This window comes from Desmodus rotundus, chromosome 3 (genome assembly GCF_022682495.2).
Source record: "Desmodus rotundus isolate HL8 chromosome 3, HLdesRot8A.1, whole genome shotgun sequence".
Lineage (NCBI taxonomy): Eukaryota > Metazoa > Chordata > Mammalia > Chiroptera > Phyllostomidae > Desmodus > Desmodus rotundus.
The window spans coordinates 5,753,968-5,774,761 of record NC_071389.1 but is presented as its reverse complement, the minus strand read 5'-3'; the positions used below and the strand labels follow the sequence as shown (position 1 = coordinate 5,774,761).

Sequence of the window (20,794 nt, the reverse complement as noted above, 5' to 3'; positions counted from 1 at the left end):
TTACTTGCAGGAGGAAAAGGTCTTCCAGAAGAAATTCCTGCAGGGCACTTTGTCTGGGCGAGAGGACTGCTTTGGGGGCGGGCCGTCCTGCCGTTTGGACACCTCCCTGGCGTCCCCACCTACGGAGGGTGCTGCCCTGGCCTGGGAGGTCCACTCGTACCACCGAGCAAGGAAAGTCAACAGGCTGTTTTTCTTTATTTCTGCCACTTCCTGCCGATGCTTTTAGAAAGAAGGAGAGGACAAAGAAAAATCAACCGTCTGGCTCAGCCAGCATTAAAAGATAATTCCTTCCTTCCTTCAAAAAAAAAAAAATGTTCCGGAATAATAAATCCCGCACCTGTTGAAAGGGTGAGACAGTTAAGAGAGCACTTTAACCACATTGCTCTAATTGGAGAAAAGGGAAGCTGAGACTTCTCAATCAGGAGAGAAAAAGACTGCTTAGTTGGCACATATCTGCACTGAGGCCCTTGATTCAAAGAGGTCTGGAGACCTACCGTTCTCCCCAAGGAGTGACTGGCTGGCCACCCAGAAGCCCCGAGGTGGGTCGGGCTGGTGGAGCACGGCTTTGCCATCTCTGCCCCAACCCCTGGCTGTCCACAAATTGCTCCTCGACACAGATCAGCCTGGGACATGATTCCCTGGTCTTTCCAACTCCTTAGAAAGCGTCTAGGAGTAATCTGATGATAAATGACTTGTCTGAAACTCATCTGGTAATTTCAGAGAAAAATCCATGTTTAATGGTCAATTTTATGTACTCTTCTTGGAACTTTTTCAAAATGGGAAAAAGAAGAATCAATCACCTCATGAAGTTACAAGTTCTCACAATGAAAAGCACAATTCATCTGAGCCGGTGAGAACAGGCGCTGTGTACATAAATTAAGATTCTAGACGTGTGTGTGTGTATGAGTGTGTGCACGACTGGCTAGCCCTGCAGTGAGCTCCACGACCGCTCTGTAACAGACTGGTACGACCACTTAACGTGCAAAGGGGAGCAGACGGAGGCCCGCCAGCGCGAGGACACTCCGAGGAGTCTCAGAGCTAAGCGTGACTGGCGGTCTGCGTGCGCCTCACAGCACCTGGGCAGCACCACGAAGTGCAGCCCTGCAGCCGGGCCTGCACACTCCGCCTCGTGGGTGCTGGGAGACCACAGGCGTGGCCAAGCAGGCCAGGCAGCAAGACAGCCAGAAAGGGGGCTCGCGTGCGGCCAAGACAGGGACTACTCACCCCACCGTGGCTGTAATGGCCTGTGAGGCCACCCTCCAGGGAAAGGGCAGCGGTGGCCCCTGAAAGCGGCAGCAGCAGCAGCAGCAGGCAGAGGGGCGGCATTCTGCGGCCTGACAGGCACTCCTCTCCAGCTCTGCGGCGGCTCATCTTTCTTGACAGCCCCGAAATCAGGGTTTTGTGGACGTGGGTCTTTTCTTTGGAGACTGGGGGCAGGGCAGGTACTTTTAGCTCAACTTGCAGCTGGTTTTTTGTATACATACCTGTGTACGGCCTGCACCCCCCTCCCCCTCCCCACTCAAGTGGTGACGCACATGCCGCAGCAATCAGTGCCCACAAAGGCGCTTTTGGGTGGCACTTAACCCTTCATCAGAGCCACAGGTCTTTGCCTGTGATTTGCTCTGCCTTGGCAATTCACGTGCACTTGCTTCCGAAGAAGTTCCACTTCCTCGTAATCATGTCTATAGCAAGCAGGAAGCCGAGAGAACAAACCCGAGTGATTTCACGTGGTATAAATCTAGCCTTGGGTAAGGAGCTTACCATCGGAACTTCTGCCCATAGAAGAGCACGACAGAACCTGCGGTGGGCAGAAGAAAGGAGGTCGAAACGAGGGCTCAGGCAGCCGCTTAGTGTGTCCCCCGGGTTCACCAGATCTCAGGCGAGGACCACCCCAATGACCATTCCCTAGCCCAGCAGGCCGGACACTGTCCCCCGGCCCAGGCCTTCTCAAACTGAGCCATGAACCCAAATCACCTTACTAAAATGCAGACTAAAATGCCAGTTCTGATGTGGTACAAGGAGCAGCCACGGTCCCGTAAATCTAATGAGCACCCAGGTGATGCTGACCCCAGAGTAGCCAGGCTCAAGTCCAGTGGTTTTCAAAGTGCTACTGGCCACTCACTAGTGGGTCATAAACTAGCACTTTTTTCTAATCCTCACCCAAGGACATTTCTTTCATTGCTTTCAGAGAGACAGGAAGGGAGAGGGAGAGAGAAACATCTATGTGAGAGATAGCAATCAGCTGCCTCCAGTATGTACCCTACCGGGGCTTGAACCTGCAACTTAGGTAAGCACCCTGAGCAGGGGTCAAGCCCGCAACCTGTTGGTGTACAGGACAACGCTCCAACCCACTGAGCCACACCAGCCAGAGCTAAACTAGCACTTTTTTTAACAAAACAAATTAAGAGTGCATCACAGGGAGTAAGAGTAAATTTGTTTTGTGTGAGTGTCAGGTGTAAAACACACTTCTTACTGAAGGGCCTGCACTTGACCTGCTCCTGGGCTGACTCTTCCTGAGGACAGTACCACTGCTGAGAAGTCTGGCAGTCTGGGACTCCCCTGTGCCCCCTCCTGGCTTTTCCTCACAGGTCCCTGTCTCAGAATCACAAAAACAAACACATAGCCCCTGTTCCCCCAGCTGAGACCGCCCCTAAAATCTGAAATATCCACCACAAACCCACTAAAGATGACTGATACCCAAGGCAAGGTTCTAAGTGGAAGTAAGGCAACCGAAGAACGGACAGCTCGCTCCACAAGTGAACCTGAGGAAGGCCAGCACTTCTCAGAGCCTAAGTGTGCCGGGGAGGGTCCTTTGGGGAGGCTTTCCTGTTTTCTTTTTACTGGCTGTCTTCAAGGCACTGGCGACATAGCTTAGCTTTTCAAGGTGAGTGCTCTAGACCAAAACCCTGGCTTTGCCACTTGCCTAACCTTTCCGTGGCCTGTTTCCTCACCTACAAAAGTGGACAAGAGAACTGTGCTGCCTACCTCACAGAATTGCCAGCACCAGGTTGGGGTCACATACAGCCCCTAGCACAAGTGCAACGCACACTAGGCACTCGCGTTGAGACTGTGGTCCAGAAGATGTGCTCACTCCACACCTCCCCAGTAGAAAGGGCTCCCCGCTATGGACATCCCCGGTTCCAGCCGAGTAACCTCAGCAAGGGCTCCTACTCATCCCCCGAGCGCATCGTGGAGTCCAGGCTGCGAGTCTTCACAGGGCACCTACGATGGCAGGTGCTGCACAGGCACCGAGGGGCCGCCGCTCACCGGCCCAAAGGGCGCCTCTGGGAAGCCCATCATCTACTGTTTGATGCGAGAATGTGTGTTTCTGAAAAGAGGGGCTATAGGAACTTTGAGGAAAAGGAATTCAGTTTGGGATTATTTTGAAAGACAAAGACTGTTCTTTCTAAAGGGCAGAACAGGTCCTGGACAGATGTTAGAAGGTGGAAGACTTTTCTCTGTGAAGAGAAGAAACCTACAATCATTCATGTCCAGGAACAGAGAGGGCTCCCTGTCCCTGGGGGAGCTCGGCAGAGCCTGGGGGACCACGCCTCAGGAACACTGGGCAAGGGGCTCCCCACTGGCGGGAAGTCGGCCCACACGGGCTCTCGGGGTCCCTTCCAGACCGCACAGCTCAGTGAAGGGAACAGCAGGCCCCGATGAACTCTCCGGGAGGTCAGCCGTGCGTGGCAGGGCCAACCCTTCCCAGCGCACGCCAGCAGCAGCTGTGAGCAGAAAGGGAGCTAAGGCTTGCCTGGCTCGTGATTTCAGTAACAAAAAGTAACACAGGATCTTTCATTTCGAGCTTTCTAAGGAACTGGCGTACAAGGAAGACAACAAATACTGAAAATGTCAATTGCCCCCACCTTTGTTGCCAGGCCACGTTTATTTCAAAGACCTCTGCTTTTTTATGGCCAATCGTCTGGTTACACGGCCAGCAGGTCTAGTTGAAGCTCAGATGAGCTTCCAGAGCTCGGAGGAAGCGAGCCCATGAAAAAGAGCCCTCTAGCACTCCTCTCTGCCACTGTCGCCAACGACAGACACAAAAAGGCCGAGTGACGCGGACTTGGACGTCCAGAGTAAGCGCACCCCTGACTGGGGTGTGTGACGGGGAAGACACAGCTCACGAGAACACAGGGAGTGAAGCCAGCTGTTCCTGACAAAGTCCGACCGCCCGTGTTACACTCCCTGAAAAATGTAAGACCACGCGTCTAAAATAGAAACAGCCCGTACATAAACATGCTAATTAATGCAGAAGATTACACGAACATCAAGTCAACTTGCTCACGTGGCTAGGAAACCGCACGTCAGAACCCTCAAGCCAGTAGGGCGAGGCCCTCCACACCCCCAAGCAGACAGAACACCGTGGCCCACACAGGTTCCCCACTTTCAGTCATGTGTGTACCAAGTTTCAGGGCTACAGAAATCTGTAAGGCTAAGATGCATTTTGATGGTTCTGCCCATTTCCTCTTACTGTCCCATGTAACCTCACTGCAGGTGTTTTAACCCTACACCACTGAGGAGAACACCGCCTTTCAGAAAGTCAGCCACGAGCGCGGCACAACCAGGATGCAGCCCGGTTACGTCAACCTCTGGGCAGTCCAGTCTCGAGTCTCTGAACTCCTCCTGACACAGAGTTTAAGGAGAGCTTATCTGAAAATGAAAGTAACACAGAGGGTGGGAGTGTGGCGGGGGCCTGACACATGGGGACGAGGACGGCCTGACTGCAGGGGTGGGCACGCAGGGCTACACACAGCTCTAGCACCACAGAAATTCGTACTTGAAACCTGTACGATCTTATTAATCGATGCACCCCAATACATTTAATTGAAACAATAAAATTAAAAAAAGAAACCAACACACAGATCTTTGGCTGGAAAGCACTTCAAGGGTAGAATGAATGCTTCACGATTCCCTTTTCCTTCACTGATGTGACCCATGTTACAACTAACATGAGATCACGTGATTAGTTATTTTCAGAAGCTGACATCAATGTTTAAATTCAAAACTTTATGGGGGTGGGAGTGGAAGAGGGTATGGGGGGCAGATAAATGGTCATGGAAAAATACAATAAAAAATGAACTATTTTTTTTAAATCACAATGAAAAAAACTTTTTTTAAATAAAGACACTGCCCTCCCCCTAAAAAAGGCTTTACTAGGACCACAGCTGAGCATCTCTGACAGTCAGACTGTGAGGTGTCTTATCATAACCATATTTGGGCATCAATGGTAAAAATTTTATCCAAAAGTGCACACCCTCTTCTCTCTTGCCCCCTCTCGAGTCAGGACCCCGAATGTATATAGTCTCTACTGGTCAGCAGATCCTGGGCAGGTGGCTCCCTCATCAGGCTTCAGCTTGCTCACCGCAACCACGGGGACAGGAGCCACACACCCCTGAACCAGCTGTGGAGATCCAGCGAGGCGCTACGGGCAGCGCCCAGGGCAGAGCCTGCACGCAGAACAGGCTCTGTGAGCGCCAGGCCCTTCTCTGTACCCCTCTGCCCCAGCAGGGAAACAGCCCACCCTGGCCCTCTAAGAAACCCCAAGAAGATGACAGCAGGACTGGAGCTCCTGGAAGCACCCCCAAAACAGCCTGAGGAAAAATCCCGTAAACTGTGTTTCTGGAAAAAATCTCCTTTAAACAGAAAAAAGGACCATTTCCCAGCATCAGCCTTTTCACCTGTGATCCCAAGTGACATGAGTTTAAAACAACGGTAATTAAAAGCACGAAATAAATACAGTTTTATCATCTTTCAGGAATTGTCAGCCTGGAAAATTATGTAAAAGGATAAAGAAATAACTAGGATTTTTGCTTGAAAACAAATCAACCATATTTTACTGCTAACACAGTTTTATTAATTGCAGTAGATATAATTTCCGATGTATACCATTCAAACAGAAACCTTTCTTACAAGTTGCAGTAAGACACGGGACAGGAGTATTCGGCTTAAGAGCTTCCAGTTCTCTCATTGAACTAGCTTCTGCAGTCAGTGACGTGGAGAATACAGCACAAAAAGCCTCTTTGCTGTTTTTTTTTTAATCTCCCCTTATTCCTTCAAAATTCCCTTGGTGGCAATACATGTTTTGGTGGCTCTACCTGCTGAGGGCTGCTTTTCCCAAATGGTGACAGAGTTTAATTCTCACTTTCCACTCCTCCAGCCTCTGCGGGCTCCACCGAATTTTTGTTTTCAGCCTCTAACTTCTTTTTCTTCTTTGTTTTTCGTTCGATGTTAAACTGGGCAATCTCTTCATTTTTCTCTGTGATGTATTTTAGCTACAAAAAAAGTTTATTTACTTACTTATTTTTAGAGACAGGGGAAGGGAGGAAGAGAGGGAGAGAAAAATCAATGTGTGGTTGCCTTTCATGCCCCGCCCCCTACTGGGGACCTGGCCCACAATCCAGGAAGGTGCCCTGACTGGGAATCAAACCAGCGACCCTTTGGTTCACAGGTCAGTACTCAATCCAGTGAACCACGCCAGCCAGGGCCCAGAAAAGAATTTTTAATTATATTTTTATCTGGTTGTAAAGTCATTTTATAAGTCTAGGGGGAGGGAAAAAACCCTACACCCTCTCCCAACCACTCCCACCTAAAAAATTTGGGTGGACAAGCCTGGGTCACATTCCTTACAGTTAAATAGAGCTTCAGATTCTTGCTCATAGCAGTAATCAACTGCAAAAGGCAACTCCCTGCTGCTTACAGATGCCACCAAACAGGAGGGAGTTCCTAGAGTAACCAGTGAGTTAACACCTGGAGCTTGCAGAAGGCATGCCGATCACAAATCCACTTTACAAAGCACAAATGTGGTTAATATCCGCTTAAATTTATCCATCTGAAATTGTTGAGCAACTACTATGTACCACATATTAGGGATACAAAATAAACAAGACAAGGTCCCTGCCTTAAGGGAGAATTTAGTCAAATGTGCAAATTTGGCTGTGTGTCTTCATTAACATACGCTTCTGTCAGGTGGAGAAAATTAAGAGTCCAAAACGAAAAGTGTTCTGAAGTAAACAAATACGCATCAGCAGACCCCCCCCGCAGCCCACACCCTGAGAGGACTTGCACCGACTATCCCTTTGCCGAGGGTAGAAGCTGTGCAGTGCAGCCGACCAAGTGACAGGATGACACAGTTTACAAAGAGAGAAGTCTCTTTTCCACCGAGACGCAGCGCCGCCAGGCACCTCAGCCCTGGTTCTCAGCTCTCATCCTTAACCTCGACTTCAACTTTGAGGAAAGGATGCTAGAAGAGCAAAGGCCAAAAAGAACCCAGTAGAAACAGCACTAATTCAGGGTTGACCTTAAAGGCTAAGGTTCAGGGGTCAACCAGAGAGCTTCATGTTTAACTTTGGAAAGTTACCGACTCCAGGGGTCTGGCCTGTAAAATGGGCTAATAAGTGATGTCGTTGTAAACCTTCATAGGGTGGCTGTGAGGGTTAGATTATACATATTAAGTACCTATAAAGGCCCCCTGTGAACGGTCAGGTGCTACAGGAATTTATTCAACAACTCCTCATTCAGCACCTACTGTGTGCCAGGCTCTATTCTAGGCACAGCAGGTGGAGCAGAGAAAAAAGAGGTAACCCCCCCTCCCTTTGTGCAGCTCACATTACAAGGAGGGACACAAAGTATTTCCACGGCTGGGCCTCATGGGAGTCCCGGATCTGCCATCGGCCCAGCCACTAGGCTGGGAAAGTCACAGCATCACCTGTGAAATGAGGCCTGGCCAGGATGACTTCCAGATTCCGTTGAAAAGACAGAAAACTGTCGGCCCATCTCAGCTGCGCAGACAGTCCTCACACCTGCCCCTCAGGAAAACTGTGGGGGCCATAACGAAACTACCCCCACACACTCCTGCCTATGACCGTCTCTGACGTCATCCTGCAGATGAAACATGGGGCCGAAGTTCTGAAACATTACAAACAGGCAAACTATGGAATCCAGAGAGTGCTGATTAGAAAATTTCAAATTGGCTTGGCAAGATCCATCTTAGTGAAAGAAAGACTATAAATCACGGGCAGGTCTGAATGGTTCAACCATCTCTCGTTTTTAATGCAAGGTGCCCTGGGGACTTAGTTCATGGCTAGAAGTGATTAATTGGGAATAATGTATTCTGATGGGAAAGGGGAGTGAGGAAAGAAATTCATCTCTCACCAGTGAATTACTCCTCCTGGCTAAGAGCTTCACGTCTTCCGTGTTAATTGTGCTTCTTTTTGCATGCCTGTGGAAAGGGCAGAAACAATTCACCAAAATGTTTGGTAGTATTTACAGTTTTGATGAAACACAAAAGTTCACGGGCAGGCTTCAGGCTGGCAAGCACCTCTAAGCAGCCACCTTTTCAGATTACAGTCATTAAGCCACAGTGACCCAGAGATGAATACAGTGACTAGCCGAGATACCCATTACACAAGCCCGGTGTTCACCTCCACCGAGGGCCAAGGGTGCCCGAGGAACACAAGCACAGAGAGGGGTCTGAGGCCAGAACCTCCCCAAGGGCCTTGCTTGGTCCCAGCAAACACAGCAGGAACAGCAAGGTCACAGCACAGCCTCAGGAAAAAGAGAAAACGGCCCAGTCAGTCAGAGCTTCCTAGATTCGCCACGGCTGCAGGCTCGATCCCCGGTCGGGGCACATACATGAATCAACCAACATGCAAAAATGAGTGAATAACAAATCGATGTCTGTCTCTAATAATTGTTTTCAGATTTTATTTATTTATTTTCAGAAAAAGGGGAAGCGACTGGGAAAGGGACGGAGACAGAGAGGGAGAGAAACTTTGATGTGCAAGAGAAAGATCAATCAGTTGCCTCTTGCACACCCCCAACTGGGGACCCCGCCTGCAACCCAGGCATGTTCCCTGACAGGGAATCGAACTAGCAACCTTTTGGTTCACAGGCCAGTGCTCAATCCACTGAGCCACACCGGCCAGGGCAATAAATGCAGTTTTAAAAGAGACATTAGCCGTGGCCGGTGTGGCTCAGTTGGTTGGAGCATTATCCCGTGGACCAAAGGTTCGCAGGTTCAACTCCTGGTTGGGGCACATACCCAGGCTGCAGATTCCACCCCTGCTCAGGATGCATGTGAGAGGGCAACCAATCGATGTTTCTCTCTCCACCCCACCCCAGCCCCCACTGCCCATCTCGCTAAAAAGCAACGAAAAAATATCCTCGGGTAAGGAGAAAAAAAGAGAGGGAGAGAGAATTTCCATGAGGCATGGCTTCACTGAGACCAAGACCCTGAAGCCCCTCTCCCAGGGCCCAACTGCAGGACACGCTCACACAGATGCCCCTAACACGCCACCGCCCAGCACGGAGGCGATGCAGTCCCTGACCACAGACAGCCTAGGGGGAGCAAAGAACACCCTTTATGCTGGGGGCTGTTTCTTGCTCACAAGTTGGACTCAAATTTTCATTCCAATCCCCTTATCTCTGCTTTAAAAGGTAATTTCAGATAATAAGCTCTATTCAATAATTTATTACTCTAACTACACCTTTTCTTGCCATTTCTAACTTCCTCCAAAAATAAGGAGAACTTTGGATGTAGGAATAGGTAGCAATCTTTGTATCCTCAGTAACTAGCAGAGTGGCCAGTGGCCAGTACATAGTAGGTCAACACTGAATACTGGCTGAATTAAAGACAAAGTCACACAGAAATTATGCCCCACAATTTGGCCAAATTATTCCTTCACGTCCTGCTAAATGTCCAGATATCACCTGTCATCTTATCGTGACGGCAGCACCTGCCTGTCTTGGGGGTAACACCCATTTCAGAAGATGGCACAGACTCTCCTAAGGCGAACCTCTGACTCCAGCACGTCACTCCTGGGAAAACAACAAAGCGACTTTTTTTTTTTTTTTAAGATTTTATTTATTTTTAGAGAGGGGAAGGGAGAGAGGAAGAGAGGGACAGAAACATCAATGTGTGGTTGCCTCTCATGCCCCCCACTGGGGACCTAGCCGGCAACCCAGGCCTGTGCCCTGACTAGGAATTGAACTGACAACTCTTTGGTTCGCAGGCCAGCACTGAGTCCACTGAGCCACACCAGCCAGGGCCAAAGCGACTTTTTAATATAACACTTTTAGCAGCACTGGTTTTAAAGGTTATTCCCAAAATGTTCCTAGAGTTTACTTAATACAGAATATCTATTTTCTTCAAAACACCCCATCTTTACATTAGCAATACCAGGGGATTAGAGATTTCAAAGCTAAATAAAGGAAATCCGTAACCTTTAAACTGAGAGATGACCTCTCTGAAGTCTGTAGGTGAATTCAGTATTCAGAATTAAATGTATTCCCTCACAGGAGCAGCGTGACAAGCAGCCCACGGAGACTGCTCAGCACTTCTAGAACCTGACTGCTGTGAGAAGCCCAGCCGGTGTGCATCTCAGACTCGCCCCAGCGACCACGGTCCTGGAAGTCGAGACTGGGTGGCAGGAGAAGCCCAGAGCCACAAGATAAACGGAGTTGACCTTCTGGGAATATTGCTTTTATTCCGTGATAAACTTTAAAACAGGATTTTTAAAATATGAGGACCGGAATATCATGAAAACTAACGTAAAACTAAGACAAAGGAAGGGTCGTCAAGGAAAATCTGCTCTTGCGCTCCCTCGGGGCTCTCGGAAGCAAGTGTGAGGAGCAGTCGGGGACACGTGGGCGTGCGGCGGCGGCACCGCACACAGTGGGTGAGACCGCAGTCACCCCCCAAGCCCCACGCCCCCGGAGAACAGCAGCTGACAGCCTTTACCCAGACCCCTTTCTTCAGAAGACGACGCCCTGCCTGGTGGAGCTTCCGGACTCAGCGACACACACACCCCACTCTGCCGTCGGAACCCAAGAAAAGAGAATCAGCCGTTTAGTGTAGTTATAAAAACACGGGGGAACTGAAAGCTTGATGATCACAATGCTAAATATTTCTAATTTCATTTTTATTTCTAATATTTTGCAGAAGCCTTTAAAGATGTCAACTGTCTTGTCCCACAGCTAACACAGAAATGGCAAAAACACAAGTCACAACCAGGGCACACTCGGGGCGGGCAGAGGCCAGAGACGCCAAGGATCTCCTATGACGCACAGGTCGCCGGGCGACGGAGAGCCGCCCTCTAGCGGCAGCCGTGCTCAGGCGGGGGTGCTCAGCCCTGACAAAGCTTCAAGTTCAAGTCAGATCACTTGTCCACTCACTCACACTTTCATGTCTCCCTTTGTAATGGAAAGGAGTTGTATTTTTAAAAAAGAAAAGAAATGGCAAGTAAAGTGATAAAGGCATTTCACAGGAGACACAGGGGGTGGGGAATAAGGGGCCACGGGTGAGGGGCAGCCCCCGAAGCAACAATGAAGAACCCATCAGTAACCCCTAACACTATCTTATCCCTTCGGGCCAAGTTGAAGATGCGGCGCAGTTTTCAGGGACTCGTCCACACAAGAGGAGGAAAGATTTAGAGCCTGCCCTCCGAGAACCTGCTGCTGTAACTCACTCGGCGAATTCACCGAGAAACAAAGAGCTCCTGGGAGCAAGGTGAAAAGTGCCCGGGGCGGGGAGGCTGGCTCCAAATCAGAAGTCGTAGCAAACGAGAAAGCTGCAGCCCTTTTAGGCTTTAGTCATTCAAATTGCTTCATAAAAGCAATTCGTAGCAATTGTTTTCAATTACCTGAGGCGCTAATTGAAGAGATGAGCATAAATCACCTGCAAAAGCTAAAGCTTTACCAGCTGAAAGCAAGTCACCCACTTTGCAGGGAGCATATGTGTCACCGGAAACAAGGCAAATGCAGGACCCGAGCCACCTGCCGGCAATCACGGTCTGCAGCGCTGGGCAGCCCACTCCCCCGCAGGGACCAGACCCCCCCGCACAGCACCACCCCGCAGAAACAGTCTCAAAAGCACCCGTGCCCCACACATTCAGAGTCCTAGAGACATCATTCACGCCTTTTTAACCTGGAGCTGAATGATTTCAGTTCTAACAAAAAATACTGGGAAAACTTCAAAAAATGCCAAATCAAGTCTGAATGGACGTGATTACAGCAGATGTTATATTCTTGTGGAATCTTGATTAGAGATGAGCCTCCACAAAATGCCAAAAAAAAAATGAATAGCTAACGCTCTCCTGAAATATACCACCAGATGGAGAGTATCAATAGAACGCAAACACACACAGTAGCAGATAATCAAGCTCTTCACCCACCTTGCAAACATCTCAAGGTCTCTGGCAAAATTTTCTGAAAGAGAAAAAGAGATGTGCTTCAGCCCCCTGACCACGGCCTTACGTCAGGACAAGCGAAGCCTCCATCCCTACAGCAAGCGCAAGCCCTTCGCACGGCCCGGCACCGACCTTCCGCCCTTTGATTCACCGCGACCGCCTCGACCTCTGGCACCCCAGCCCCCTACTCCGGGCTTCCTAGTGATTGGGGCGACGCCTTCCACTCTAGAAACCACCCCCTGACTTTACATTCTGGGACAAGTTAGGGCTTGTGAGGACATCAATTTCCTGTGAAGTCAAGCAAATACCTCTGCCACAAGTTCTGCTGTCAAATAAACTGCGGGTGATATAAAAATGTTATAAAGCAAGGAAATAAAAAATTTAATGTCTAATATTCCGGGCAGTTTAAAACCATAAAATAAAGGTGCTAATGCCCCAGTGCTAGTGTAACAGATGAAAACTGTCCTTTCATAAACTACCCAAACCTGACAGCCAAGAAAAACCTGACAGCCAAGGAAAAGACAGTCCCACCAACAGGGCGAGGTGACAGCGCTCTGCCTGGAGGCCACACGCCCCGCGGCACCCGCCACCCATGTCTCCAGGCGAAACCACCCCCCCACCCCACCCCCCAGCCCCTGCCTCTGCGCCTACACAGGAAGGCCAGGGCCTCCTACCGCACTGCCGGAAGGTCACCTCCGCGATGGCTGCGACGGTCTGCTTGCTGAGCTGCACCTCCTTGTCCGAGGCGGCCTCCGCGCAAAGACAGCCCACGGTGTAGTGGACGGCAGCCTTCAGCCTCTGAAACAAAACCAGAATGCCTCAGGAGGGGGGTTGCAAGTAAGAGCTTTTCACATCTTAAAAAACTAAGACCAAGGAGAGGCTCTGCTCAGCCTAACTCCTGCCCTTTCCATGATGGCTCAGTGACTTTTCGAGTGTGCTGATAAATTAGCGAGGCCCTCTGGAGTGGGACTTGTAGAAACATCACTTCCTGGTTCGTGGCTATGATTCAGGTCAAGTGAGGACGAGGAATGACGGGAGCAGGTCAGCGTTGAGAGAATCAGAGGCACCTGTAACGGATCTGCACGCCTCGACTCAGTCCCCAAACGTGCGCCAGGTTCCCACTGAGTAAAGGCGCGTGCTGGGTGCTCGGGAAGCACAGTGAGACGCCAGACAGGGAGTTTTCGCCTGGGTGGGGGTTAATCAAGTAAATGCGAAAGGACCCCATCCCTCTGCTGCAAGTCCCTGCAGCCCCATGGCTGCATGTGACGGAGGCTGGGTGACCAGGACAAGGCTGGGAAGGCTCCGAGGGCGCGTCTGACCCTCCTTTGAGTGCTGGTTTGCTAGCTGGCCTCGCAGGACCCTCCCAGCTCCTCAGCAACAGGGTAAGATCCTGGAAAACATCTCTCTTCACCACGCAGAGGAGTAGAGAAGCCAAACCAGCTAAACCAAGGTTTTCCTCTCCTGTCAACAAACTTGTGTTCCATCTCTGTGCTGGAGACAGAGCTGAACTGGGCGTGGTGACAGCTGAACCCAAGACTGCACTGTTCACAGTCGAGGACAGATGAGGAGGAACTGCAGGAACACAAGCCCAGGGCCCTGGAGTAAGGGACAGGCAGATGAGGCACCTGCCTTCCTTAGACTAGGTAAACAGGCTTCGGTGGGAGGAGACGAAAGGACCATCACCCTAGAGGGGATAAAGACCTCCAAGTCATCTTTTTAGGTATGTGTGGAGGTCAGGAGTGAGAGAAAGGGACAGGGCTCCAGCCAGTTTTCTCTGTCCCTCCTCCTCCCGAGCCTCCTGGACCGCGCTGGAAGCCTTCTTCCACGCCACAGACACGGGAACTCCTCAAGGGTGGGACCTCATCGGCTTTGTTCAGGGCTATCCACCTAGTGAATGATCAGTGAATGATCCTCAACCCGCTCACCCCTGAGGATAAGGTTCACATTTCTCAGTCCAGAAGGTGGTAAAGGAGGTCAAATATATAGCGACAGACCTGACTTTGGGTGGTGGGCATGCAAAGCAACATACAGATGATGTACCACAGAAGTGTACACTTGAAACCTATGTAAATTTAATTGACAATTAAAAAAAATGTTCTCAGCCCATCTTTGCAGGTTTACTCATTGAATCAGTAAGCATTTACTGTTTGCGGATGGCCAGGCTCGGTACCAGAGGCGGAGAACACGGAAATGAAAAGGCCTGGCCCTGATCTCCAAGAATCTGTCTCCCACTACACCTCTGCCATGAGCGGGCTCTTCAAACCTACAGTGTCACGAGAGACAGAGCTGGAGAATCGTTCCAGGGAGGACCAGAGACACAGGACTACTAATGCAACGCATGGTCCTCTATCGGTCCTGGATGAAGGAAGAAAGACCACTAAAGGAACATCTTTGGGACAACCAGGGAAATGTGAATTTGGACTGAGCATTATCTAATGATAATAGAATTTCGTCAGTATTGAACTCCCTCAGTGTAATAATTGAGATTATGTTGGAGGTTGGGAGACACATACCAAAGTATTAAAATGTAAAGGTGAAGTGTCAAGATATTTGCAATTAATTATTAAGTAATACAGGGGGAAAAGGAGCAAAGGAGCAAAAATTGCAAGAAGTTAATTGGTGAATGGAGGTGAGGGGTATATGGGTGTTGAGTACAGTGGTCTTGCAACTTTTTCTGAAGGCTTCTCAAAATAAAAGGGATGGGTAAACAGCTTCCGAAATGCGACACTTCATGGGCAGGAAACTCCCAGGTACCGAGCTCATTCGCGTGTCCCTTCAGTTAATCCTCTCGGAGGGTGCCACCTGGTTCTTGCTTTCCACCGCTCGACAGCGCACGGTTTTGTTCTCAGCACTCCGCCACACTGCACTCACGCCCGGGCCGATTAAAGTGAGGGCTGAAGACGCCCAACTACCCCAACTTCCCATATAAGAAAACTGAGTTTGGCAAAGTCAACGCCGTCCTCACGTTGCGGGGATGACAGGCGAACGTAAAACCGCAGAGGGGACTCCGGACCGGACCCGGACTGCGCGGTGTGCACCCCGCTCCGAGGCCGACCTGCAGGATGGAGACCGCACCGCTTACGGTGGCCAAGCCAACAACCTGGGGCTCCTGCCGCGCACCGGGCACCACGCTAGGTGCTTTGCCTGGTTTCCCTGTAATGTTCACGTCCCATCATCACTACGACCCTGTCTGAGAAGGGACACCGAGGCTGTCGCAAAGCCACAGAGCCAGCCCCAGCCGCAGGGTACGCGGTACTCTCCGGGAGAAACCCGCCTCCCAAGCCCGTTACCGTGGAAACCGACTCGCCCCCCCGCGCGGTAACCAAGCAGGCGCATGCGCAGTCGCTGGAGTTGGTCAGGGCGCGCCCCTACCCATGGGAGGCGAACCCCGAGGCAAGAACGCGCGAGGCCTCAGGGGCTTTTCCTCTCCGGAAACTCGACACCGTCCGCCCCAGCCCAGCCGGGATGCGGGGCTCCTGTACCTGTTGATAAGAGAATCGCTCTTGCTCCTCGGCCCCCTCCTCCTCCTCCTCCATCACAGCGAAGACCGCCGCGGGCGCGCGAGTGCGTAAAGAAGCCAACGGGCCGGCGCAGTCAGATTTTCCCGCCGCGGCGCCAGGCGACGGGCCGCGCTGAGGGACAAAGCGCGAAGCTCCACGCTGCCTCGGGCGCGCCCCCTGGCGGCCACTCTGGAAAGGGCCTTTGCTCCGGCCCCTCCTGTGCTTCATTGGGCCTGGTAGACCCGGGACCCAGCTCGGTGTCTCGCACAGTGCTTCATCAGCGCTGGGAAAGAAAGCGAGTGTGTGTAGGGACAGCAGTGTCTCGCACCATTTCTTATTGTATCTTCCATATAGCTCTACAACCCTAACTTACATGTTCCTTGCAAAACGAGCTTTTATCCATCTGCCACCAACAATAGGGTCAAAAAACCAGACCGTGGATAAATGCTCGGTTACTATCCCATTCAGAGAATACGTCTCAGCTCACCTCGTTGCCATTAACAAAGGAGTATAGTTTTGATACAAACGTTGACTGATTTTCCTTTATATTTAAGAAAAGTGAAACAATGAAAGCCAACCTTGGATTGTCACTGCTTCCAAACTTTCTTCAGTTATTTCCCACCTTCCCAACGTCACTTTTTGGAGCTTCACTCCTGTCCCAATGACATCAGCAAGGGACTTCTTTGCTTAATCTAGTAACAGTGTTCACGTATGGGAACAGTCTTTCCTGGATGTTTTGTGCTATTCACAATGTAAAGCAGGGGTGTCAAACTCATTTTCACCAGGGGTCACATCAGCCTCGCCATTGCCTTCAAAGGGCCGAACGTAATGTTAGGACTGTGTACATGTAACTGCTCCTTAACAGTTCAGCGAGAGCTCGGCACTGCCGCCAGGCAGAAACAAGGTGCCGGGTGGGATAAAACAAGGTGGAGGGCCGGCCGGATTCAGCCCACGCCAGGCCTTGTGTTTGCACCTGTGATGTAAAGGCTCCAGAGGAGGCACACATTCAAGTCTAATCTGCATAATCGACCTTTTCCCCATCACTGAAGTAGACAGTCCACAGCGAATCAAACCCTGGTTTGGAGCCCTTGCCCATTCCCGTGGTGTCAACATTCCCACCGCTGCCAGTTTCAAACGGCCACGGCGGAGGATGTCGATAATGTAGATGGAAGAAAAACGTACAATGTGGTAGCGTAAGGGACGAGTTTTGAGTTTTCATCACGTCTGTTTGTTGTTTGTTTACATCCTCACCCGAGGGTATGTTTATTGATTTTTAGAGAGGAGGGAAAAACGTAAGGGAGAAACATTTATCGGTTGCCCCCCCCCCGTATAGATGGTTCTATGTTCACCCCAACTGGGGATCGAACTCACAGCCTTTTGGTGTATAGGATGACTCTCCAACCACCTGAACTGCCAGGCCAGGGGTCAGTGTTTATGTTTATTTGTGCTTAATTGGAAGAATATACAGCCAACCTCCCTCTTACTCAGTCCACGGAAAAAGTCAGGGCAAGACGAAGAAGTGAGGAGCTGCGGGTGAGGAATCATACAGGGTTTCCTGTCAGTGCCTCCCCGACAGCCGCCCGCATCTCAGCTGAATCCCAAGCGGTGGCAGCTGAGGAGGCAGAGATTCAATACACAAAGGTGTTGGGGTTGATTACTCACATAAGGATTTTATTCTTCAAAATAAGGGTTTTTGGAAACACAAACCTCTAATGTATTTAAATTGCCAGTTTATAGAATGATGTTCTCCATGACATTGAGTAAGAGAAAACCACCTGCAGACCAGTATGAACCAAATAATCTTTTGTTTAAGAAAAAAGGCATTTGGCCCTGGCTGGGGCGGCTCAGTGGACTGAGCACTGGCCTGTGAACCGAAAGGTCGCCGGTTCGATTCCCTGTCAGGGCGCATGCCTGGGTTGTGAGGCACGTCCCCAGCTGGGGGCATGTGAGAGGCAGGGTGATAGATGTATCTCTCATATATTGATGTTTCTCTCCCTTTCTTTCTCCTTCACTTCCCCTCTCTCTAAAAGTAAATAAGTAAAATCTTAAAAAAAAAAAAACATTTGCATCTCCTGTGGTGGTGTGGGATATTTAAAAGGACTAGAAAAACAGCTGGAAGAATACATGACAGTTAATTTCTGAGTGATGGGTCAAAGACAAAGCAGATAAGGGCTCTCACATTGTTCACGTTTTAAATTTCTGTAGTCTGCATTTTTAAACAAGCACATATTTCTTTTATAATTAAAGATAAGCATATAAGCTACTCCTCATTCTCCTCGTCCTCTTAAGTCCCCCCAAGCCCCCAAAGCATGCAGAGGTCTGACGACAGAGGACCTCTTTCTGGAGGAACCGGTCTTCCAGCCAATTTCCACTGCATCTGAGAGACAGGCGCCTCTGGCCTCTGGTCCCCGCTGCTCCCTGGGGGAATCCCAGCCTCATGGCCTGGGACAGTCCTCAGTGCCACGCAAGACAGACCTTTGGCAGAATCGCCCTACCTTGCTGCCCCTGCCTTAGCCGGGCCACTCTGCCCTCCCGTAGCTGCCCTGCTCCCTAACCCAGGCAGCTGTCTGATGGTCTCCAGCAGCAAGCTGGGGGCAGGGGGCGGAGAAGGTGGGCTGGGCGCATGGAGTGGTGTGGTGAGGGGGTGAGGAGTTCCAGCCCTAGGGCCAGGCCTTGGCTTCAGAGCCCAGCCTCTCTCACTAGCTTTGTGACCCTGAGCGAGTCACAGAACCTCTCCAGGCCTCAGTCCCCTCATTCATAAATGGGGATCACAGTACCAGCCGCACAGAGTAGTTGTGAGGCTTCAGTGCGAGGTGTAGCCCCGGCCAGGGGGCTGAGTTGGTTGGAGTGTTGTCCTGTACACCAAAAAAAGTTGCAGGTTTGATTCCTGGTCAGGGCACATACCTAGGTTGCGAGTTCGATCCCCAGTTGGGGAGCATACAGGAGCAACTGATCGATGTTTCTCTCTCTCTCACTCTCAAATCAATAAACACATTCTCCAGTGAGGATTAATAAGTGTGAGGTTTAAATTGCTCTCATGAGTGCTGAAGAAATAGTAGCAATTATTTCCCAGGCTGTTTCTATGCTCTGTGGCTTGCATATTGTCTCATTTTAGAGCAGTTGCTTCCCAGGGCAACAGAACATCATTCTGGTGAGACCTGTGAAATATCCAGGTACTTTAGAGTCTGAAGGAAAAGGCCCAGGGCTGAGGTATTGCATTCCAGAAAATGAGTTTCTTTGGTTGGAAATATTTTTCCTGGATGAGGAGAGGTATACACACTGACCACTGGAGGTCAGCACTGAGCCACGCCATGCTCGGACTTTGTTCTAGGGACCCATTTTCCATCTTGACTGCTCTCGGAGGAAGGTACCATCATCCCCCCTCCCCATCTATAGACGAGCAAGCAGGGTCATAGAGGTGAAAGAGGTTTGCCCGCAGCGAAACTGCTCCCAAGTGGTGGAGGCCAGATTTGATCTCGGCAGCCTCACGTCTGAGTCTCTGCTCTTGCTATACATAAGAAGATGTTTGCGGGCTTCCTGAATCCTCTTCGACTGCATTCAGCTGGGCACCGTCCACATTTAGTTCAACAACGGTGATTATTTATTTCCCCTGGGACTGCACTGTAGAAACGCCGGTTCAGAAGTCGGTCTCCATCAGCTGACGTGCGCATTTGATAAGCTCGGGAGGGCAGGACTTTTCGACTTCTCTCACCACTGGACGAATGGTACCCGACCCAGTGCTTGACACGTAGTAGGTGCACAATAAAGATGGCGACGAGTAAATGAATTGTACACGCTGCACAGTAACACGGTCTAGCGATTAAGTGCGTGGACTCCGGCACCAGACTGCCAGGGTTCAAATTCCAGTTCTTCTTCAGGGGCTATGTGACCTTGGACAAGTTACCTAACAGCCGTCTGCTTCATCTGTAAACTCAGGGGAGTGACTGTACCTCCTTCAGAGGGTGTTGCATTAAAGGAGTTAACTTAGAACAGCACCTGGCGGCCCCGACCACTGTGGCTCCGTTGGTTGGGCATCACCCTGCACGGTGAAGTGTCGCTGGTTTGATTCCCAGTCGGGGCACATTCCCGGGTTGCCGGTTTGGTCCCCAGTTGGGGCAAATAGGAGAGGCAACCGATTGATATTTCTCTCCTTCTCTTTCTCCCTCCCTCCCTCTCTCTCTAAAAATAAACACATAAAATCTAAAAAAGAAAATAGTGCCTGGCCTACACTCTGAGGGCTACTACATTCTTATACTTGCTGTTTATACTATAGGAGACACTCAGGAAAACCCCTAAATAGGTCCAGGGTCCCCAACTTCCCCATGTAACAAATTGTCCTGTTCGAGGGGAGCACATATGGCCGATCATCTTTAAAACAAAAACAAAAAACAAACAAACAAACACAGTGTCTCCTGACCCACTCACTCTTCTATCCAGAACTTTTCCATTCCGCCATCAAAGGTGGACTCTAATCCTCCTTCCCTTAAATTTGGGGGCTACGACCCTCTCCTGATATAATGCAGCAGAAGCACCCACGGCTAGGTCTTCAAAGGCAATGTGTGTCCACTCTGTTGGCTGGAACACCCCCTGTGCAGCCCTGAACCACCACGTAAGACGTGTGCTGAGCCTGAGGCTGCCGTGCACTGAGGTAGCCCAGGGCCTCTTGTGCCTTCTCCAGCTGATAGCCCTCGCTGAGGCCCCAGCCATCAGCCAGCATGAACCACCAGGTGAATTGAGAAGACAGACACCCCCAAGTGATCCAAGCCAAGGGGTCACCCCCCAGCTTTCAAGTCTTCTGCGCTGAGGCCCCAGACATTGGGAAACAGAGCTGTCCCCACACCGCGCCCCCCTCCCTTCCAAATTCCTAGCCCACAGAATCAGAATAAAATGGTGGTTACATTACGCCACTGAGTTTGGTTATATGCTGTAGAGGAGGAACTGGAACAGCAAAGATTACTAGACGGTGAACATACATGTACTAACACATACACTGAACACAGAACGCAGTTACGTGCCACTCAGCGATGGGCACGTACGTGTCGTTAGGCGACTTCGCAGTGCGAACATCACGGAGGCACGTACACAGCCCAGATGGCACAGCCTGCT

At 50.5% G+C, this 20,794-nt stretch overlaps 2 protein-coding genes across 2 annotated transcripts; both read right to left on the bottom strand.

The window, feature by feature from the left end:
• Positions 1-1,644, bottom strand: CORT (cortistatin). Its single transcript, XM_024554215.3, has 2 exons — positions 1,225-1,644; positions 1-219 (listed from the first exon to the last, which is right to left on the bottom strand). The coding sequence occupies exons 1-2, from the start codon at positions 1,480-1,482 to the stop codon at positions 1-3; spliced, it is 477 nt and encodes a 158-aa protein (XP_024409983.3). The 5' UTR covers positions 1,483-1,644.
• A 4,171-nt stretch (positions 1,645-5,815) lies between these two features.
• CENPS (centromere protein S) lies at positions 5,816-15,810 on the bottom strand. The gene is made up of 5 exons (XM_024554214.4): positions 15,671-15,810; positions 12,863-12,986; positions 12,174-12,207; positions 8,155-8,221; positions 5,816-6,275 (listed from the first exon to the last, which is right to left on the bottom strand). The coding sequence occupies exons 1-5, from the start codon at positions 15,722-15,724 to the stop codon at positions 6,135-6,137; spliced, it is 420 nt and encodes a 139-aa protein (XP_024409982.1). The 5' UTR covers positions 15,725-15,810; the 3' UTR covers positions 5,816-6,134.
• Positions 15,811-20,794: the final 4,984 nt, after the last annotated feature.

Bases quoted from the DNA above. Each gene is read 5' to 3' on its own strand.
- CENPS (XM_024554214.4), bottom strand. From the start codon at position 15,724: ATGGAGGAGGAGGAGGAGGGGGCCGAGGAGCAAGAGCGATTCTCTTAT. The intron at 12,208-12,862 runs GTAGGAGGCCCT...TTTCTCTTTCAG, and splicing joins GGTGACCTTCCGGCAGTGCG to AAAATTTTGCCAGAGACCTT. The intron at 6,276-8,154 runs GTGAGAGATGAA...CTTTTTTTGTAG, and splicing joins CCAGGAGGAGTAATTCACTG to CTAAAATACATCACAGAGAA.
- CORT (XM_024554215.3), bottom strand. From the start codon at position 1,482: ATGTATACAAAAAACCAGCTGCAAGTTGAGCTAAAAGTACCTGCCCTG. The intron at 220-1,224 runs GTGAGTAGTCCC...TCTTTCTAAAAG, and splicing joins GCCATTACAGCCACGGTGGG to CATCGGCAGGAAGTGGCAGA.